General features: G+C 36.4%; 1 protein-coding gene across 1 annotated transcript; it reads right to left on the bottom strand.

The window, feature by feature from the left end:
- Window positions 1-11,728: 11,728 nt before the first annotated feature.
- LOC122291886 (superoxide dismutase [Cu-Zn], chloroplastic) lies at window positions 11,729-19,712 on the bottom strand. Its single transcript, XM_043099920.1, has 8 exons — window positions 19,289-19,712; window positions 18,743-18,804; window positions 18,598-18,637; window positions 18,369-18,464; window positions 18,259-18,290; window positions 17,985-18,060; window positions 16,887-16,940; window positions 11,729-12,068 (listed from the first exon to the last, which is right to left on the bottom strand). Exons 1-8 carry the CDS (start codon window positions 19,554-19,556, stop codon window positions 12,043-12,045), a joined length of 654 nt encoding a protein of 217 aa, XP_042955854.1. The 5' UTR covers window positions 19,557-19,712; the 3' UTR covers window positions 11,729-12,042.
- Between the last annotated feature and the right edge of the window lie 523 nt (window positions 19,713-20,235).

Consider the following 20,235-nt stretch of genomic DNA (forward strand, 5'->3'; position numbering starts at 1 on the left):
AGAAGATGAAAAGATGATTACATGTCCCTTAAGCTAGACATAAGCAAAGCCTAAGACCACATTGAGTAGAATTACTTAGAGACTGTTATGAACAAGATGGGGTTCAAGGCAAAATGGATTGATCTTGTGATGATGTGTATAAAATCTGTCACCTTCTTAGTGTTGATTAATGGTGAGTCAAAGGGACCAGTCATACCCTTATAAGATATAAGACAAAGGGACCCCCTTGTCTCCATATCTATTCGTCTTGTGCACAAAAGGTCTGATTTCTCTACTCCACCAAGCTGAAGTTGAAAGGCAATTGTCTGGGATCAAGATATGTAGAGGGACTCCGCGTGTAAACCACCTTCTCTTTGTTAATGATAGTGTCATTTTCTATAAGGCAGCCATGAAAGAAAACATCTGCATCCAACTTTTGCTTGATAGATATTGAAAGGCCTCAAGTCAGAAAGTTAATAGAGAAAAGATTGCTATAGTTTTTAGCAAGAATGTTGAGCCTGTGAAACAAAAAGAGCTAATGTCTTTCTGGGGTGTACATCAATTTCTGTAGTATGAGAAGTATTTAGGTCTGCCTCCTTTGGTTGGTAGAGAAAAGACAAAGGCGTTTTCTGACATTAAGCATAAGGTGTGGCAAAATCTTCAAAGTTTTTTTTTTTTATAATATCAGAAAACCTCTCCAAGGCAAGGCCCTTTGAACCTACCTCTACAAAGTAAACTCAAATCCCGTGCACTACACCCTCGAAAGTTTCCTTACACGAAACTAGTTTAATTACTGGCTTTTCACTAGAAAGTGTGGCCTCAAAAGATTGTTTGCACCCATGAGGTGTTGCAAAATCTTCAAAGCTAGATGGAGAAAATGCTTTCACATAGGGGGTTAAAAAAGTTCCCATTAAGGTTGCGGCTCTCTATATTCCCACCTACTCAATGAGTTGTTTTAAGCTTCCTAATAGCTTGTATCAAGAGCTTGAGCAGATGATGGCTAAATTTTGCTAAGGACTGAAGAAAGAAGAGCATAAAATTCATTATGTGAACTAAGAGAAGATATGTGAATCTAAGTACGATGGGTGTATGGGCTTCAAGGATCTTAGAACTTTAATGAGGCTCTCCTTACTAAGCAGGGGTGGAGGATCATGCAAGATACTTCTTTAATGCACAAAATCTTAAAGGCTAAGTACTTTCCTAAAGGCAAGTTCTTAGAGTTAAAATTGAGGAATAACCCATCTTTTATATGGAGGGGAATATGGGAAGTCAAGAAGAGTATGGCTTTGGGGTGCATATGGAGAGTGGGCAATGGCAGATTAATAAATGTATGGATAGACTACTGGATCCCTGAATGCATGAGGCTAGCATATATTATGAGAGAAGACGAGATCACTAATCACAATGCCACTGTAGAGATCACTAATCACAATGTCACTGTAGAGATCACTAATCACAATGCCACTGTAGACAGATTTATTGACCCTCATACCAAGTGGTGCAATATTGAAAAAGTGAGATCGATGCTACCTGTTGCAGCTGCTAGTGAGGTATTGAAGCTTAATCTTGGCTCTAGTGCTACTAATGATTTATTAATTTGAGCCCCTAAAGGTAGTGGAAAATTTAGTGTGAGAAATGCTTACAGGTTGTTTAGAAAAGCCAAGAAGAATAGTATGGTGCGTGAGAGCTCGACATCTGTATCCCAGAAGGCACTATGGAAAAGGATATGAAATATGACACTCCCTAGTAAAATTAAGATATTTGCTTAGAAAACATGTAAAGAAAGCACACCAACCAAGCATAATTTACGGAAGGAGAAAAATACTGGACGAGGAAACCTATCAATTTTGTAGGAATGAGGAAGAGGATGTGGCACATGCCCTATGTTACTGCTCTAATCTTCAAGTCTACTAGAACAAATATCTACCTATTGAAGATCAGTAGGCAGCTGCAATAATTTTAGGGAGATTGTAGATCATGAGCTTTTGGTATAGAAGGAATTTTTTGAGTTTTGAAGATAAATGTCTATCTCCTGAACAAGTACTAGGACATACTCTTGCAGTTTAGAAGAATTACAAGGAGTTCAAAGGTAAACCATTGAAGCAGGTTAAGCACTATTGCCACTGGAAGCATCCCCTTCCAAGGGTGTTTAAATTGAATGTGGATGGGGCCATCTATCCAAACCATCACAGAGCAGGTATTGGGGCCATCCTTCGAGATTGCAGTGAGAAGGTGCTTATGACAACTAGCAAAAAAGAACAGGAAGTTAGTGACCCAGCTAGTATTAAGATGCTAGCTATCCTTAGGGGTCTTCAACTGAGTGTCCATTTGGGGATTACTGGCCTTGTTATTGAAAGTGATTCCTTGCCTATGGTGAAGGAGTTGCAGCAGGTGGAACCTTCCATGTCAATGCTAAGCAATGTTATAAAGGATACTAAGGAGCTGATGACAAGGTTCAGAAACTGTGAAGTTCAGGATGTGGGTCAAATGGGTAATGTAGCAGCACATAGGCTTGCTATATTTGCTTGTAATGTTAATGAGATTAGCTTGTGGTAGGGATCTTTCCCTGATGTAATTTCTCAAGTCCTCTAGAGTGAAAATCACTTGTAAGGTTGAGTTTCATTAATGAAGTTTGTTTTCCTATAAGGAAAGAAAAATAGTTTATTCGATGTTTAGATTAGTTTGCATCTTTAGAATTTATTCTAGTTCTTCTATTGTGATTGGTTTATTAAAATAATTATTTCTTACTTTGATTAATTCATTTTTTAGTTCTAATTTATTTTTTATTTTACTTTACAACTTATTTTTCTGAACTAGATTAGGATTTATTTAGCTTATATTTGATTAGTTTCTTACACTTTTACAAGTATCTATGGGTTTGACTTCATTCTTGCTAAACTATATTTCAATGTGGTTTGTGCACTTATGAGTACAATTAAAATTTCACAACAGAGGGGATGATGGATATCGGAAAAGAAAACAACAAGAGACGCAATGGATAGGGGTGTAACGGGTTTGGTTTTAGACATATTTTAGAAACGAACCGATATACAAATGTTTTGAGATTTCAAGAACCAATACCATAACGGTTACACCCCTAAACCGGTACTTCCAGTTTTACTGGTTTCAATTCGATTCGGTCCGATTTTTCGGTTTTAATCATGTGCCAATGTGTCATAAAAAAAAAAATCTGCTATAAAAAAAAGTGCTGAAGATGGAACATATTTCCCAAAAGTTAACTAATAAATTCAATTAAAAAGAAAACTTATTGACATATCAGCATGTAAACTCATATTCGGATACTGATTGACATACCAAGCAACTATCCAATACAACACAAAACTGAAACAAGAAGCAAGATCTCATTGAATTTAAATAAAATATGTTGGACACAGAATACATAACATAAAAGGAAACATAGAACACACAAGAAAACCAAACCAGTAGAATCACTGATTGACATCCATTCAATCCAGAAAAATTTATTAGGTTCAAATCTACTGACAAATATTTATGAACAAACAAACAAAACTACTCACAAAAACAAAAAGGAAAGAAATCAAGCTATTTTCAACTTGATGGGGAGCTATACAACATATATAAACCCTAAAATATAAAATATAAAATTATACCTTCCACAAATATAAAATACAAATTTAACTTGATGGGGAGCTATACAACAAAATTATAAAATATAAACCTGAAATTAGATTTTGAAACATGTAAAAAAATTTTAAAAAAAAAAAAAAAACCCTAAATCCTAAATCTGTAAATTCAATAAAAACCCTAAATGAAATGGAGCAATTAGCAATGAAATAAAAAATTGTAATGATTCATGAAGTAAATGTAAGATTTTGAAAATTAAAAAGCATATATATGTTCACATACCGATTAGCTGGCCAAGAGAGGGGAAAACAATATCTGTTATTCTGTAGCCTCGGGCACAACTGGAAGTGGAGGTGAACAAAACGGACCACCGATGTTGACTGTGAGGGGTTGTTGATGGCATGAAAGAGGGGCTAAGCGTGAGAGATGACTACGGGGACCAAAGTTTTGAAATCCGTTCCGGAGACCATTCCGGTCGAGGCACTGGAACGGAATATTTCGGTACCGGTACGTTTCGGTGTACCGTTTCGGGATTAATTATATATTATATATAAATATTTATATGTATATATAAACTAACAATTAATAAAATAAATACATATATATATATATATGTAAGTGTGTGATATGTATATGTGTATATATATAGAAGAATTAAATATTTATAAAATGAATATATATTGAAAAAAATCATAAACTTGAGTTAAGACATAAAAATAAAGAAAAAAAATTAAAGAATAGACAGATTATTAAAAGTAACAATACTTTTAGTGCACGGAAAGAGGTATTTGAATTCTAAAAGTACAATTTTATTCATTATTTTTCAACTTACTTACAAGAGAGTTTTTTTTTTTTTTTTTTTTTTTGGGACCGGAATTACTATTCCGACCGGAATTGACCGGAACGGCCGGAATTTGACCCGGAACGGAATAGACACCTATCCGGTTCCGGTCACTGTTCCGACACGAAAAATTCCGGCCATTCCGGCCGGAACGGAACGGTTTTTAAAACCTTGACGGGGACTAGGAGAGACTCAGGGACTCGAGAGGCAAAGCAGAGATAAGATGGTTGTGGGAACTAAAACAGCGCCATTTAGTTCCTCTTAAAAAGGGCACCATTTTAGTTAGTTGGGGCTAATTTATATATCTCCCCCATTAAATGACGTCATTTCCAAAACTATATAAAAGCAACCCAAGCCCCAGTTAAACGATGATGTTTGGCCTTTGGGACTAAAATTTAATCTATGTGTATTATATATAGTATATATAAAACTATAGCAAGAGACTTGCTAATTGAACTGAATTATTGCATATTTTATATATCTAGAACCAATATATTTCAATTATTTCATGACTGTATTATTGGTTTTAGATGAAAAAATGGTTAAGAGGCACAAATCTGAGTTGCAATTTAAATTAGTTGATAGCATGCTTAATGCTTAATCTTATAACTTGTGATTTAATTGGACAATATTTCTTCATATGCATAACACATCTTTGATATTCTATTCTTCTTTTTAATTTTATTTTCTGGTTTCTATTTTCTTTTTTCAAGCCAAGAAATGCACAGCATTCAAAAAGAAAGAGAGAAAACACTACGCATGCAAAAAAGAGGAGAGTTTTTGTTTGGGGGATTCGATGGACACACACAGAGTTTTTGCTCCTCTCAAAACACAACAGTTTTGTTTCTTTCAAAATGCAGCAGGGTCTTTCTTTTTTTTTGGGGGGGGGGGGTGTCCTATGGACACATTCGCAGAAAGCAGCAAAGGGTTTTCGGGTTTGGGGAAAAAACGCAGCAGCTCCGTTGAAGAGCTCCTTATGGGGTCTAAACTGCTGCTGTCCAACCTTCCTCCACTGCCTACCACCTCCATCTCCCGCCATCTTGCTTGCTCTTTCCATTCCCTAACTTTCTATTTAGTTTTAGTTTGAATTTTATGGTGTATTTTTGAAATATTTGGCTTAGATTCATTCGATTTTGGGTATTCTATTTCCTACTTGTTTAACTTTGATGTTAGTTGTTTTTCTTGTTCCTTTAAGCTTCTGTTTGATAGGTATAACAATTGTTATGGATTGACTTTAAGAATTTTGTGATTTAAATACAAGGATAAACCTTAGAATCTTGATTTTAGGGCTTTTTAATTTCCAGCTCGTATTGCATCAATTATTTAGCTTAAATTTTAGCTTAGTTTTTTTAATCTCTTAAAACTTATCAAACAAAAAAAAAAAAAAAAAGTTTTGTTAATCTCTTAGGTCCATTAGACATTAGATTGATTAAGGATTAATTATGGATTAATTAATTTCAGTTTTGTTAATTAATCTTTTATTAATTAAGATTGTTTAGTTTAGTTGGTTTCTTGATTGCTTAATTTCAATTGGTTAGATTTAGTTGTTGATTTTGAGTTTTGCAATTAGTTTGGCAGTTTTTGTTGGTTAGTAGGTGGGTAATTTAGATTTAATTTTCTGTCTTGCCTCCTTAGTTGGTCAATGTTTGATTAGTTAGCTTTGCCTTATAATTTAGTGTTTAATTAGTTTCATATTTAAATGTTTAATGTGCTGTTAATTAAATTAGTTTAGTAAGTTGCCTCTTGGTTAATTAATTTCAAGGAGTTTAGTTTAGTTATTAGTTTACTATTTTGCATCTTGGTCTTTTACATTTCCTTGCAACACTCAAAAATCCATAAATATAAATCTGGCCCACGACCAGTGCCCTTTTCATTTTCGTTGTAATTTTCCATTCATTACACATATCACCACTTTTATTTTCTCTTTGTGAATATTTTTACCATTTTACACGAGTTTTATTTTAAGCAACTATCCCCAAAGAGACAATCTATGATTTTTATTTCTATTTATTACATGACACCCTCCTGCACTTGAAACGACCTTTGTGTTACTCATTTTTTAGTAGGTCAAGTTTTTGGCATCGTTACTAGGGAAAGTTGCTTGACTTAAATTTAAACTTTTTTGTTATTTTATTTTTAGTTTTTTATCGCAATTATTTCTCTCACTATCATTATCTCTGATTGCACATTTCACTTGTCACCTACTACTCAATCGCTTGAACCTTACTTCTGCTATTTGGACTAATGTTTTATGTCTTAGGTGAGACAGTTTAAATAGGTTGCTCAAAGTTCCATCGAGCACTAAAAGTAGTATATACAGTTCAGAAATAGATAGCTCTTATATCGTTTCTACAAGCGATGACACTGAAACTCAACAACCCATGGTTGCACCTGCACCATACACTTTTAAGAATTATTTGCAGCCTACTCGCACCATTACACCTTTATGCATTGTTTTATTTGATGATGCACCTAACTTTTCTATTAAGCAATGCATGATGTCAGTGATACCTCAATTTCATAGGATGAATTCTGAGAGTCCTTACCAGCACCTGGTGGACTTTGAGTTGGCCTACACTACTTTTATCAATAGCGTAGGCCAATCGTTGAAGTTGGGCCAAGTTGAGGGAGCATTTTCGATAGTCATTTCATCTCAGCTTACTTCGAAGTAGAAAGATGAATTATTGATAGTGCTAAGACAACATCAATGAGTGATAGTTAGACTATAATAGACATTAGCCTTAGATAAATTTTGTTCTTACATTATTGGATCCCCTATTATCATTTTTACTGACCATTTTGTACTTAAGTATTTTTTAGTAAAAAATGATGCTAAACCCAACAAATTAGCATGAAAATAGCTAGTTCATTGGGCTTTAAGATAATTAGAATCCAACGAATCAGCCTAGATTTGACATCCTTCTCCTTCAAGGTCTCACAAGCATATTGGCACTCATCAGTCCAAACAAAAGCAATATCATTTTATAACAAAGTACATAATGGTTTTGTAATATTACTAAAACTTTAAATGAAACGCTGATAGAAACTAACGTGGCCAAGAAAAGAGCGAATATCCTTCATTGTATTAGGAATAGGCAGTTAAGATATTAATTTTATCTTGGCCCTGTCAACTTCTATGCCACATTCAGAAACTAAATGTCCAAGTACCAAACCACTAGTGACTATAAACTGACAAATCTTCCAATTCATGAATAAATTTTTCTCCTCACATATTTTCAAAAGAGCAGCAAGATTTTTCAAACAAACATCAAAAGATTTACCAAACGCAGAAAATCATCTATAAAAACCTCACGCATGTCATCATGCATGTCAGAAAAAATAATCATCATATAGCGTTGAAAAGTATTAAGTGCATTGCATAAACCAAATGGCATTCTTCTAAAAGCAAAATTACCAAAGAGGCAAGTGAAAGTTGTCTTTTCTTGATCATCTAGTGCTATAGCAATTTGATAAAAACCAATAAAACATCCAAAAAACAATAAAAAACATTATCAACTATTTTCTCTAAAATCTAATCTAGGAAAGGTAATGAGAAATGATCTTTCCAACTAACCAAATTCAACTTTTGGTAATCGATACACATTCTCCAGCCTGTTACCTTTCTAGTCGAGATCAATTCACCATTAGCATTTTCAATGACAATCAAACCAGATTTTTTTTGGACTACCTATGTCAGGTTTACCCACTTGCTGTCAGAGATAGGATAGATAATCCCCACAACTAATAATTTCAGCACCTCATTCTTCTTCACCGCCTTCATGGTGGGATTCAACTTCCATTGTGCATTACGAACTTGTTTCACATCTCCTTCCAGAAAAATGTTGTGGGTATAGATTGAATAGTCAATACCCTTGATGTCTACGATAGTCTAGCCTATTGCTCCTCTATGTTGTCTCAACAATGTCAATAATTTGGCTTCCTACTTCAAAATAAGCATAGAAGAAATGACTACCGAAAATATGCCCTCAACTTGGCCCAGCTTCAAAGACTGGCCTACACCACTGCTCAGGTAACTCACATCTAATAACTGAGGAGATCCATCTATATTTGTCAATTGCCCCTCTGATTCTCTCAACTCTAACAACGAAGGAACTGTCTCAACAAGAGTCTCAAACTGCTCGGGAAAGTCATTCTCAAATGCACTATCTGGATAGCTCTAAAACGTCAAAATCATATATTATATTCGCAACATGCACTTCTGAATCGTCGCATTGCAAGCGTTGAACACATTCATCTCCAATATAATATTCCTGAATGTGAGCTTCAATACTCCACTTCGACAATTGATCAATGCTTTAGAGGTAGCAAGCAATGGGCAGTCAAGGATGACAGACGCATGGTAAATAATGGAAACTAGCTGTTGCATATCAAGAATTGTAAAATTCACTGGATGGTAAAATTTGTCCATCTGAACTAGCACATCTTCAACAATATCCATCGGCACCTTAACTAATCTGTCAGCCAATTGTAGCATGATGAATGTCTTTTTCAACTCACTCAATCCCAACTACTCATATACTGAGACTGGTACCAAGTTCACATTACTCCTCAAATCAAGTAGATCTCTCCTAATACTTGACTCACCGATCATAATAGAAATGTTGTGAGAGTTAGAATCTCTAAACTTCTGAGAAGTCTCGCTCAATATCAATGCACTGATTTGCTTTTTTAGGAAAACTTTCCCCTTTACATTCAAATTCCTCTTCACTATGCACAAGTCCTTCAGAAATATTGCATACGAAGAAACTTATTGTATGACATCCAAGAGTGGAATGTTAATTTTCATTTGCTTGAAGATTTCCTAAATCTCATAATGGTATTTGTTCTTTTGAACAGCTACCAATCTCTGAGGATAGGGAACCACAGGTTGGTGCCTCCTACTAGTTTCGGCCTCTGCACTCACAAGCTTCTTCGACTCTAGTATCATTCCCTTTGGTTCTTTTTCAGCTTCATCATTCTTTGTTACATCTTAGGTGTAGGAGCAACTACCTGTCTATCTATGGTCATCTCAGGTTAAGGAACTTTTTTTCCACTTCTCAAAGTAATAATGGCGTTCACTGTCTCAATAACCTCCCTAAGACATTATGCACTTGATGTGGTTGTTGTCGGTATACTTGAGGATTAGGTTAAGGCTATGCTAGAAATTTCCCTCTCTAGAGTGCTCAATGTTGTGTTTATCTTATTAATGGTGTCCTGCAATTCATTTATGACCTGAGAGTTTTGATTATTTGTAATAGCCTGCATCTGCATGAATTACTTAAGTGTATTGTCCATCTATGTCATATTATCGTCAAAAGACTTCTTCGATGGAGCAAATGGTTGAGGCTAAGAACTTTGCATAGCTACATGAGACTAAAATCCTAGAGCTACTATGAAATGATAGTTCTAAGAAGTCTGATATAGATGATACTAGTGCTGAGGAACAACTTGATGAAATGGCTACTAAGAATGTAGCAAAGACCAGCCAAGCTAATCATTCCTTCATGAGAAATTCAGGTGATTTATCTACAGCAAATTATATGTGTTGGAGAAATAATGATTTTGTGCTCTGTTAACCCAATTCACTAATTGCATCTACTCAGACTCATTCTCTTGAAATACTGACATAATCAGGCAATCTTGGGTCTTGTTGTTCAAATCAACGTATAAAGAACATGCATTTACAGCTTTCACAACCTTCACATTTACATCTCCATAATCTTCAATCTTTTAGTTAATGTAGCTTTTCGGGCTTGAACGTCATTGTCCTCCTTAAACTCATATTTGCCTCCACTAGTAATAGCCCTCAGTAGTTGTGCTGTCAAAGAAAATTCGATCTGTTCGAGTGTTCCATTGTTGTGCACTCGCAGCAAGATAGTCAAAAAATGGTAATGCTTCATCAAGTTCCTTACTAAAGAATTCTTCGTTGCATATAGTCTAAACAAACTGTTTGCATTCTGGAGTGAGACCATTGTAAAGATAGTTCACCAGCCTCCAAGATTCGAAACCATGATGCAGACATATGTTTATCAAATTCATAAACCTTTTCCAACTGGCCTGGAAAGTCTCATCAGGTCTGTAATTAAGCTAGCTGATTTGCTCTTGTAAAAATTAAGTTCTCTAAAAAAGAAAAAAATCCTGTAAGAACTTACGCTGCATATCAAACCAACTAGAGATGGAATTAGGTCTCAAAGAATTAAACCAAATTTTTGCTTTATCCTTTAAATAGAAAGGAAATAAATGAAGTCTAATAAATTTATCAGTAATAGCTCTATTGATAAAAGTAGTATAGGCCAACTCAAAATCCACCGGCTGCTAGTAAGGACTCTCAAATTCCATCTTGTGGAACTGAGGTATCATTAACATCATGTCATGCTTAATAAAAAATTAGGTACATTATCAGGTAAAACATTGCATAAATGTATAGTAGTGCAAGTGAATTGAAATAATCTTTAAGAGTCCATGGTGCAGGTGTAGCACCACTAGTTGTTGTTATACGTTTGAGGCCAACTCAAAATCCATTAGGTGCTGGTAAGAACTCTCGGAATCCATCTCGTGGAACTGAGGTATCACTAACATCATGACATGCTTAATAAAAAAAATTAAGTGCATTATGAAGTAAAACAATGCATGAATGTGTAGTAGTGCGAGTGGACTGAAATAATCCTTAAGAGTGCATGGTGCAGGTATAGCACCACTAGTTGTTGTCACACGTTTGAGGTCACTCGAGATCCATGTGTTGATGTAAAGTGCACAGGAGATCGACATGGTTAACCTACCACATGGCGCTTTCATCCAATAACATCAACCTAACAAATAGAGAAACAAAAACTGGAAAAAGTTGTAATAGCGGACTTGACACGACTTCTTGAGAGAATTCCCTCTGTTTTATAGACTTCGGCTTCTGATCATTTCGAGTACATTTTATAACTCTCAAACTCATCAAATACTGTACCGTCTTGAACGGCCGTACTAAGCCCGACTGTTTTATCAAACATCCAGTTATTAGATATATATTTTGGTCAAAGTTTTATCTTGTTCCCCACATATTTGGGGTATTTATTCTAATAATCATCATACAGGTAGTAGATACATACTTCTGACTGGAGGTTTTAAAGGTTCTCTTCTTCCACTGACCTCCCAGATATTTGGAGTACTATTCTAACACTTATTTTGGTCATATAATCCCACATTATAGCCATCTTAAGTTATGATATAGTAATATATTGAACAATTTTAAGTGAAATGTTGCTCTTCATTACAGGCACCTGCTCATTTGTGATTTTTGATATATTTGAGGAATAGCAAACAAATAGCAGACATTGTGATATGCCCATACTATTCATACCATTAAGAATAAAAACTCTAGTATCAGTTCCATGTTTTGACAGGGGGAACACGTAACAATTTCCCCCATTCACATGGCATGATCACTCAATTTACCGAATACATAACGTTTTATAGACACCATGAAATCTGCAACTATTATGAAAAACACCATCTATCTCCACCGTACTAGGCTTTTAGGATTTCAAACATTTTGCTCTAGATGCAAAACTGGTTAAGGCAAGAAGCCAATACCGCAGAGCAGATTGCTCTTAAAACAACAGTTGCCATTACACTGGAGTCAAACCGACCACACCTGCATAGACCTTACCGCAATTAGAAAGGACTAGAAAGTTAACAAAAAGTTCAAATTTCGAAAGAGCCAAGAAGTTTCATATATGTTGCATATGGTTAAGGAGGGATAAGTTTTTCGATGTAGAGATGGTACCGAGATAAAATGACTGTAATTTAGTGGTGATAGCAAATCACAAAAATAACTCCCCTGTAGGTTGTAAGTGTTCAAAGGACTTGAGAATTAACAGCATAATATTCCAGTGTACATCTCACGATATCCATTAGTTCCACCTTGAGTCCCCATTCCTTACCACAACACATGGGTTCAGGCATGAGTCAGATCTGGGTGCATTTATAACCATTTGCGTCTTTCTAATCATGGTATAAAAATGAAATGGCACACTATTGAAGTATTATGTCTTCATCAGCAATAATATCTTAGAATAAACTTTTGGGCCAATGCGCTCAATTAAAAAGCTCCTAGCCAACTTCAATAAATTATATCTTTGTGGGCTTATCCAAAATAGCCCATTAAACCTAATCTAGGCCTGATAAAATTATCCATATTCCATCCCTAATAATATTGGGTCAGGGCGTTACAATCTCCCCTCATAAAAATCCCATTCTTGGAATTTGCTATTACCTCAAGCAAGACCTATATATTTATCCGTCACATCCTTTCCAAGTCTCTAGTTTAAATTATCGATCATTTAGTCGAGTCTAATATTCTAAGACTTTAGTTTTCTCTTCAATTTTGATCTAAGCTTTGATCTAAGATCGCACGGTCGATGGGAGGGTTTATGTTAATCATGGCACTCTTAAGATTTCTGAAAAAAATCCTTAGGATGGTGTTCAAAAAGCCTTAGGATTTTGTAGTTAGGTTCTGAAAGATTATGGTTTCAATGTCGAGTTCTAGGTGTTTGAAGGTGGAATTGAAGATTTTCATTTTTTTGAAGGAGTGTGGTAGTTTCATTGACATTACTAAGAGAAGCAAAAGAGTAGTCAAGTATGTTTACTTAAGTGTGTCGACGGCAACATGGGCGGAAAAGGTAATGGAGGATTGTTTGGCTCACCATCGGCATGATGGTTTTCTCAGAAAGGTGCGGGAGGGAAATGGTGTTTATATCATTCAGCGCCATGCTAATCCAAAGGGCCATTTCTTGCAATTGGATAAGTATGGGAACAGTAGAAAGAGGGGTTCCTGGTTGTTCCCGACGGTCTTTATGGTAGAGGGTGGAAGGACTTTGTGTCTAACTTATGCTCGGCGGTTGGAATAAATGTCTCTATTTTGGATGATGAAAACAGAGCAATACACGTTCACACAGATACAACTCAGGATCGGCATAGAGAGGGGGCTAGTGGATTGTCATTAGCAGGGAGAGGTATCCCCATTAAGGGTGTCTCTTATGCGTCGACCCTAACGAAACCGGCATATCCTCCGACAAGCAATTGCATGGATGGTGGGGAGGGAGAAGTTTGAAGGAAGGGGAAGATGATTGGTGGAGCAATTCAAAATGGTCTGCAGATGGCTTCGAATGTGGACAAGTTTCATCACATGAAGGCATGTGGAGGTAGTTTACATTCTAATTATTCCGGCAGTGGGAGAAGTTGAAGGAATGTTTTGGCTGCAAAAGCTAAGTTGTTTGGCGTGTTGGAGAAAATTAGTGTTCCGGTGACAAAAATAGACTCGGGCCTAGAGATGGTTATGATTTTGGGCAGTGGGCTGATGGGCCCATGTTGCTTGTGTTCTAACGGACATGGGCCAAAGGACGTGGCTAGACGAGGTAATGGGCTAGGCCCGAATAAAAGTTCTTTCCTAAGTCCCGAGTCTATATGGCGGGTCAAGTCGTCCTTAGGCCCAAATGTGGCTCCCTCCCAGGCACCACCGTTGCATGATCCAAGGACCTCCAGGTCGACACAAATAAGGTCGCCGGACTCCAGTGATCCTTCCAATGGCTTACCGGTGCACCGATTTGCTCCCTCACTTGATGTTTTGGTGGACTTTAATGCGGCTCTCTCCCAGCTGTTGTCGTCACACAATCTAGGGACCTCTGGGCTTGCACAGGAAGTCGCCGGACATCAGCGACCCTCTGGTTGGCTTGTTGGAGCACATATATGTTCTCCCATGCATTTCTAGACATGATTTGGTGGGCTCCAGAGTAGCTCCCTCCCAAGAACTGCCGTCGCCTATTCCAGGGACCTCCCTGTAGGCACAGATGAGGTCGTCGGCAACCCCCTAGAGGGCTTGCCGAAGCACGGATTTGTTTTCCCGTGCAATCTTAGCCATGAGTTGGCTAATGAGACTGTCGAGATTGATGGGGCTTTTCAGTCTTCGTTGCCTATTGTCGCAAATGGGATGCTCTTGATGACTGGAGGTCCTTTGCAACTTGTTGATAGATGCGGGAGCACTTTCATGGGTGTCAGGGTCGCATTTTCAGGATGAGTGCATTGAGACTTGCACTAGGGTTCCATGCTCTCTTGAGTATGACTTGGAGGCTGTGAATGATGGATCTATGAAGGAGTCTGAGTTGCAGCTAATTTGTCAGGAGCTAGTAGATGGTGTTGATTGTTCTTTTTTTGGTGAGATAGAGGCTGGGGGCGCCCCAAGCCCTATATTACACTCAGATTGGGTTTTGCAGAAATTGGATGAAATACGGAAATGTATAGGGATTTCATGTGAGGGCTTCAAAGACCAATTTAAAGCCCTTCTCATAACGATTGTGGCGGGCCAGCCTCTTTTGGCTAGATCTTTTTTTTTTTTTTTTGGCTAGATCTTACGCCAAAAAAGATAGGGAGCTAAAGAGACTTGCCTGCTCTATTAATTATCATGCTCGGGAAGGTCATGTAAGTAGGGTTAGGAGCAAGGCTTGGGCAAATATCTGTGATTAATGAAAGCTAAGATTTTATCTTGGAATGTATGGGGGCTGAATAATCCTCGTAAGCGCCTCTATGTTAAAAACTTGTTAAGAAGTTGAAAAGTTGATATCATTTGTCTTCAAGAGACCAAACTAAAGTATATTGATAGAAGTATAGTCACTAGTTTATGGGGATGCCTTTTTATGGGTTGGGTCTATGTTGCCTCTAACGGGGCATCATGAGTTATCCTTTTGTTGTGGGATATGAGAGTTGCCAATATGGTTGAGGAGTATGCTGGGGATTACTTGGTGGCTTGCTAGTTTCAAAATGTGGATAATGGTTACATTGGGAACAACCCCCAATATGCAGGCTAAACTACTAATGTTGGGGTGTTATAAACTCTTAAATTCCTATCAGGCTCATCAAATCCTGTCAAACAATGCTACTGAAACGATACAGAGCAATAAACAAAAAAGACTGGTCAATTTAAAAATTCATAGAATACTTACAAGGAACAGCTTTGCCAAGTAAGTATTATATAATTAGGGAAAAATACACAAAGCCCCCTCAAACCATCACCCAATTTGCATTCACCCCAAAACTATCAATTTGGAAAGTCACCCCTCCCTAGGACTATTCACCCAGGTTCCGACCTGGGTACCCAAGTATACCCAGGCCGAAAGCTGGACGAAACTGGGTTTCTAAAACCCAAAAATCCGGGTTTTGGGCTTTACCCGGATTTTTCTTGATTTTCTTTTTTTTTTTTTCCAAAAGCCTATATGTTATTAAATATTTTTCATGAAAGAAATAATGTTGAAAAGCTTATCTAACTATATTTTATTAAAAACATTTCAAGAAAAATGTTGTTGAAAAGCATAATTTTTTATATAAAAGTCTATATTTTATTAAAGTTATTTCAATAAGTCATGATAAAACCATAATACTAATGCATTGAACATTGTCTATAATAATAAAAATATATTAAAATGGAAAACTAAATTTTATGTCAAAAATCAATACAGCTAGAAACAAATAATAACCTTTTTAACTAAATGCATGTAAACCCAAAAAAAAATTCCAATATTTTTTTTTACAAGGTTGACATTTTTTTTTTAATAAAACCAAAACCTAGGTTTCATACCCGGCCTGGACAGGGTAAGTCTAGGGTTTTGAAAAATGGGTTTCAGCCCGTAGCTAGAACCCAGTTATCCGGCATCTGAACCGGGCAGGGAAAAAACCCGGCCCCGATGAATAGTCTTACCTCCCCCCCCCCCCCCCCAAAAAACCACAAAATAAAATTCATTATATTTTTAAAAATAAAACATATTTTAAAAAATGATTTTTTAAAAAAAATAGTTAGCGTTTTAGGAAAAAAATTACATGTTTTGTTTTAAAAAATTATTCTCTTTCTATATTAAAATTTTTTTCATAAATCTTCTTAAATTTTCATTTTTTTTTTTTTTAATTTTAATTTTTTATCAAGGGTATCTATTTCAAATTTCTTATGGAGGGGGGTACATTGCAGTTTTTTGGGTAGCATGAGAGGGTGATTGCCAAAATTGAAAGTTTGAAGGCAATTGCAAACTGAATGGTAGTTTGAGGGGAGGTTTTGTATCTATCCCTTATGATAGCAGATGGGTCAGTTTGGTTTGGTGTCACCAAACCAAGAACCAAACTGACCCATTTGGATTTCAAACAAACTGAGAGACCCCCAATCCAACCCAGTCAAAATCCAACAAATTTGGCAGGGATTGGTCGGTTTGGGAGAAGCCTATCCGTTTCGGGCCAGTTTTGTACAGTGCCAATGCATTACAATGTAGATAGATAATATTTCAGAAGAATTTCAATGTCATTAGCATGCTTATAACTTGCAATATTAAGTGTGGACGAAAAAGATAGAACAGATATCTTATTTCAAAAGTGGATATGCAACAAAACAAAAAATGAGTGTGAGAACAAAAGAAAATCCATATTTTTCACATACCACATGCCAATCTTCCACCTGCATTGCCAGTGGTCAGACTAAGTTCATGTCCACCTGCAGAGGTATAACCAAATGAGACTAAGGAGAGATGAAAAAGAAATGCATATTAGTCAATGGAAGTCCTGAACAACTAACTATAACTATTTATAAGGGGCATAATCCTGCCGTTAGGAAACCAAACACTTGACTATAACTACTGATTATTTCTAAACAAATTATATACGTAAATGGTTGTGACATTTTGCTAATGGGATCACTTAGAGAGGAGAATGGTGGCCATGAGACATTGGGAGTACAGGGGTCAATGGTCTACAAATTTGGTTAGGAGACCTTATGGTCATTGGGAAAGCATAAGGACAGGATAGGAGACATTTTCTGGATTTGTTAAATTTGTTGTGGGAAATGGTAAAAAAGGCGCTTATTTTGGTGGCATTTGAAGGTGGTATGATTCATTCACAGAATAGAAATTACAATCAATAGATGCTTTTATTGATCTGCTATGTTGAATCTCCCAGGATGAACAGGAGAGGATTGGTTTCAATTGTAATCTTAAGCGCAAAGGCCAATATGAAGTGCATTGTTTCTATGAATTTTAAGAAGTCTAATCAGGCATCCTTTTTTTAGGAACATTTTGGCAAGCATGGTCCCTAAGAAAGTAACTCTTTTATTTGAACATATGCTTTGGGAAATATTTTCTAACAGTGAATAACATATTCTTGAAAAATACTATATACTGTGGACTTCGTGGAGGGAGAAGAACAATAGGGCCATTCATGGTGGTGAGATTTCATGCTACAGCTAGAGTATTTTTCAGATCCTTGTAAAGATTAATGTTCACTACTGAATCCATTTCTGTATTCTTTTTTTGACAACAAAATCAGAAGAACTTTTCAACTTAATTCTTTTAGTGAACCTTTTGTAAACATATATCATTAAGTCAGCACTTTCTTCGCTCTCCCAATCACCCTTCCCCAAACTATTCACTCCATTGCAAATTCAGTCTCCACTTAAAATGAATATATAAGACTTCCAAACTTGCTAGGCTTGCACAGGTGCACATTGCAAGTACCAGTTAACGAATAACGAGTTAAGAGTTACCCTTTCCAAGGTCATCCTCAAGCTCATGAACCACGAGGGCTCTACCAATAACTGCATTAGGACCACCTAATGGTATCTGCATATTTTAGCCAGATTGTATGGTTAAACACCACTAGAAAGAACCACAATCATACTTATCAAAAAAAAAAAAAAGAACCACAGTCAGAAACAAAACCACAAACAATTTGAAATTCAAACCAATATGGCCACAATGAAAGTATATAAAAGACAACCACAAAGGCTAACTAAATTAATGTGAATAAATAAGCAGCACCTGGCCATCCACAATTGTTGCCTCTGCCACCCCTGCGTTACCCAAAGTTATGAAACTATGCATTACAGTCGAGAAATAAAAAGATCAAAGAATATTAAAGAATGCATTACCATCGGCATTGGCAACTATGTTTCCCAGGTCACCCGCATGACGGATTTCATCCTCAGGAGCACCATGTGTCAGATTGTTAGGGTTGAAATGTGCTCCTATTGTTTAAAATTTGAGAAAGAAAGATTACTATAAAGCATCATACAAGAAGTAGATGTATAACTCTTCCAATGTAACGTTCTAATGACCCAGATTCTAATAGTTTGAACTTGAAACACAGTCAGATCCTACCTGTTGAGATGCATCCATTTGTTGTGTCACCATACTCATGCTACACAAGAAAAGAAAATTAAAACACAATTCAGAAGCTTTTCAGGGCGCAAACACACAGATAACGCATTGGTGCTAAAAGAGAAAAAGAAAAAAAATTACTTACAAGGTGAAACCCATGAGGCCCCGGAGTAAGCCCAGTAATACGTACATTGACAGTTGTGGGACCTATATGCATATCATAACAATTAGCACATAACGGTTATGGTTCTGGTTGATGATCAATACAACCTAGGAACATAAGAAAATTTAGTCTAGAGATTTGTCAAGAGAATATCAAAATTCTCCGGAACAGACCCTAGCTAAGAACACTATAACTGTTTTGAGTCATTCAGTCAAAGTAATCACGTTTTTCAACATACAAAAACTATAAAAATCATCTGAGCCTATTAATACAAGGTCCCAGAAAAACGTATGTCTTGGGAAGGTTCAAAATCCTGGAGTTAAGCTGCCACATCCTTGAAATAGCGCGTTGTTCTTCGTCCAATTTTCGATTTCCTTAAACATCTAATTTGCAACTATATACATCTAACCTTGACGCTCAAGAATCTTGTTTCTACTGTATTTGCATATATCTTAAGCCAGCATCCAGATAAAAGAATTGTACAAAAGAAAGCAGACAATAAAAGAGGGAAAAGAAGAGAAGAGAGACCATCGTCTTCCTGGGTCAACGTAACAACGCCTTCGACATTTGAGTTGCCCTTGAGGACGGCTACGGCTTTCCTAGTGGCGGCGAAGACAGTGAGTGGTTTGGCGGAAAGTGAGAGGGTCGGAGATTGGCGAGAGAGCTTGAGGGAGGCACCGTGGAGGAAGGAGAACGAGCGGAGGAGAGGAGGAGGTGGGTTGTGAGGATTTGGGCAGAAGTGAGGAGAAGAGAGAATGAGTGAGTGGGCAGCCATGGATGCCAGTGCAGCTTGCATTAGTGTGTTTGTGTGATGGGGATTTGAGTAATGAGATCAAGATGATAACGGGAAAGATGATTGATGAAGCTTCTGGCGAGTGTGGCGGCTTCATCTGCCTTTATCACCGTGGGGATTTATCACGGGCCATGGAACTGGCTTGTTTCTTTGTTTGGTAAAAGGTAACGGTAATGCATATTTGGTCACGGAGACAGATGAAAAGATTTTTACATTTTATTTTGATCTCGTTTACTTTCCAATTAGAGAAATGCTTGGGGTCCATTTCTATCGAATCGACGATACCTCTTTATTCTTTGTTTTTTTTTTTTTTTTTTTTTAATTTAGTGATTAAAAAAATATTTTTAAATGATATTGTGAATTTATTTTTTTAATTGTATAAGAAGATTTAAACAAGCTCTTTTTGGCACACACATCATGGCCACCAAACTTTTCATCTTTTTCAAAAAAAAAATCTATTATTTTTCATCCAAATATTTTTTTTTCTTTTATGATAACATTTCATTTATTGATTAAGAAATGACTCTAAACCCAATTTGGGCCATATTTTTTACAAATTACTTCTTTTATTATGTATTTAATTTTGGCATGATTATTGAAATTTTGTTATTTTTTATAAAATTATGATAAGGACGATTTTCAGCTATACAACCCAACTTATGGGCTGATTTTTTACATTAGT

The sequence above is a fragment of the Carya illinoinensis genome, chromosome 13 (assembly GCF_018687715.1).
Source record: "Carya illinoinensis cultivar Pawnee chromosome 13, C.illinoinensisPawnee_v1, whole genome shotgun sequence".
NCBI lineage: Eukaryota > Viridiplantae > Streptophyta > Magnoliopsida > Fagales > Juglandaceae > Carya > Carya illinoinensis.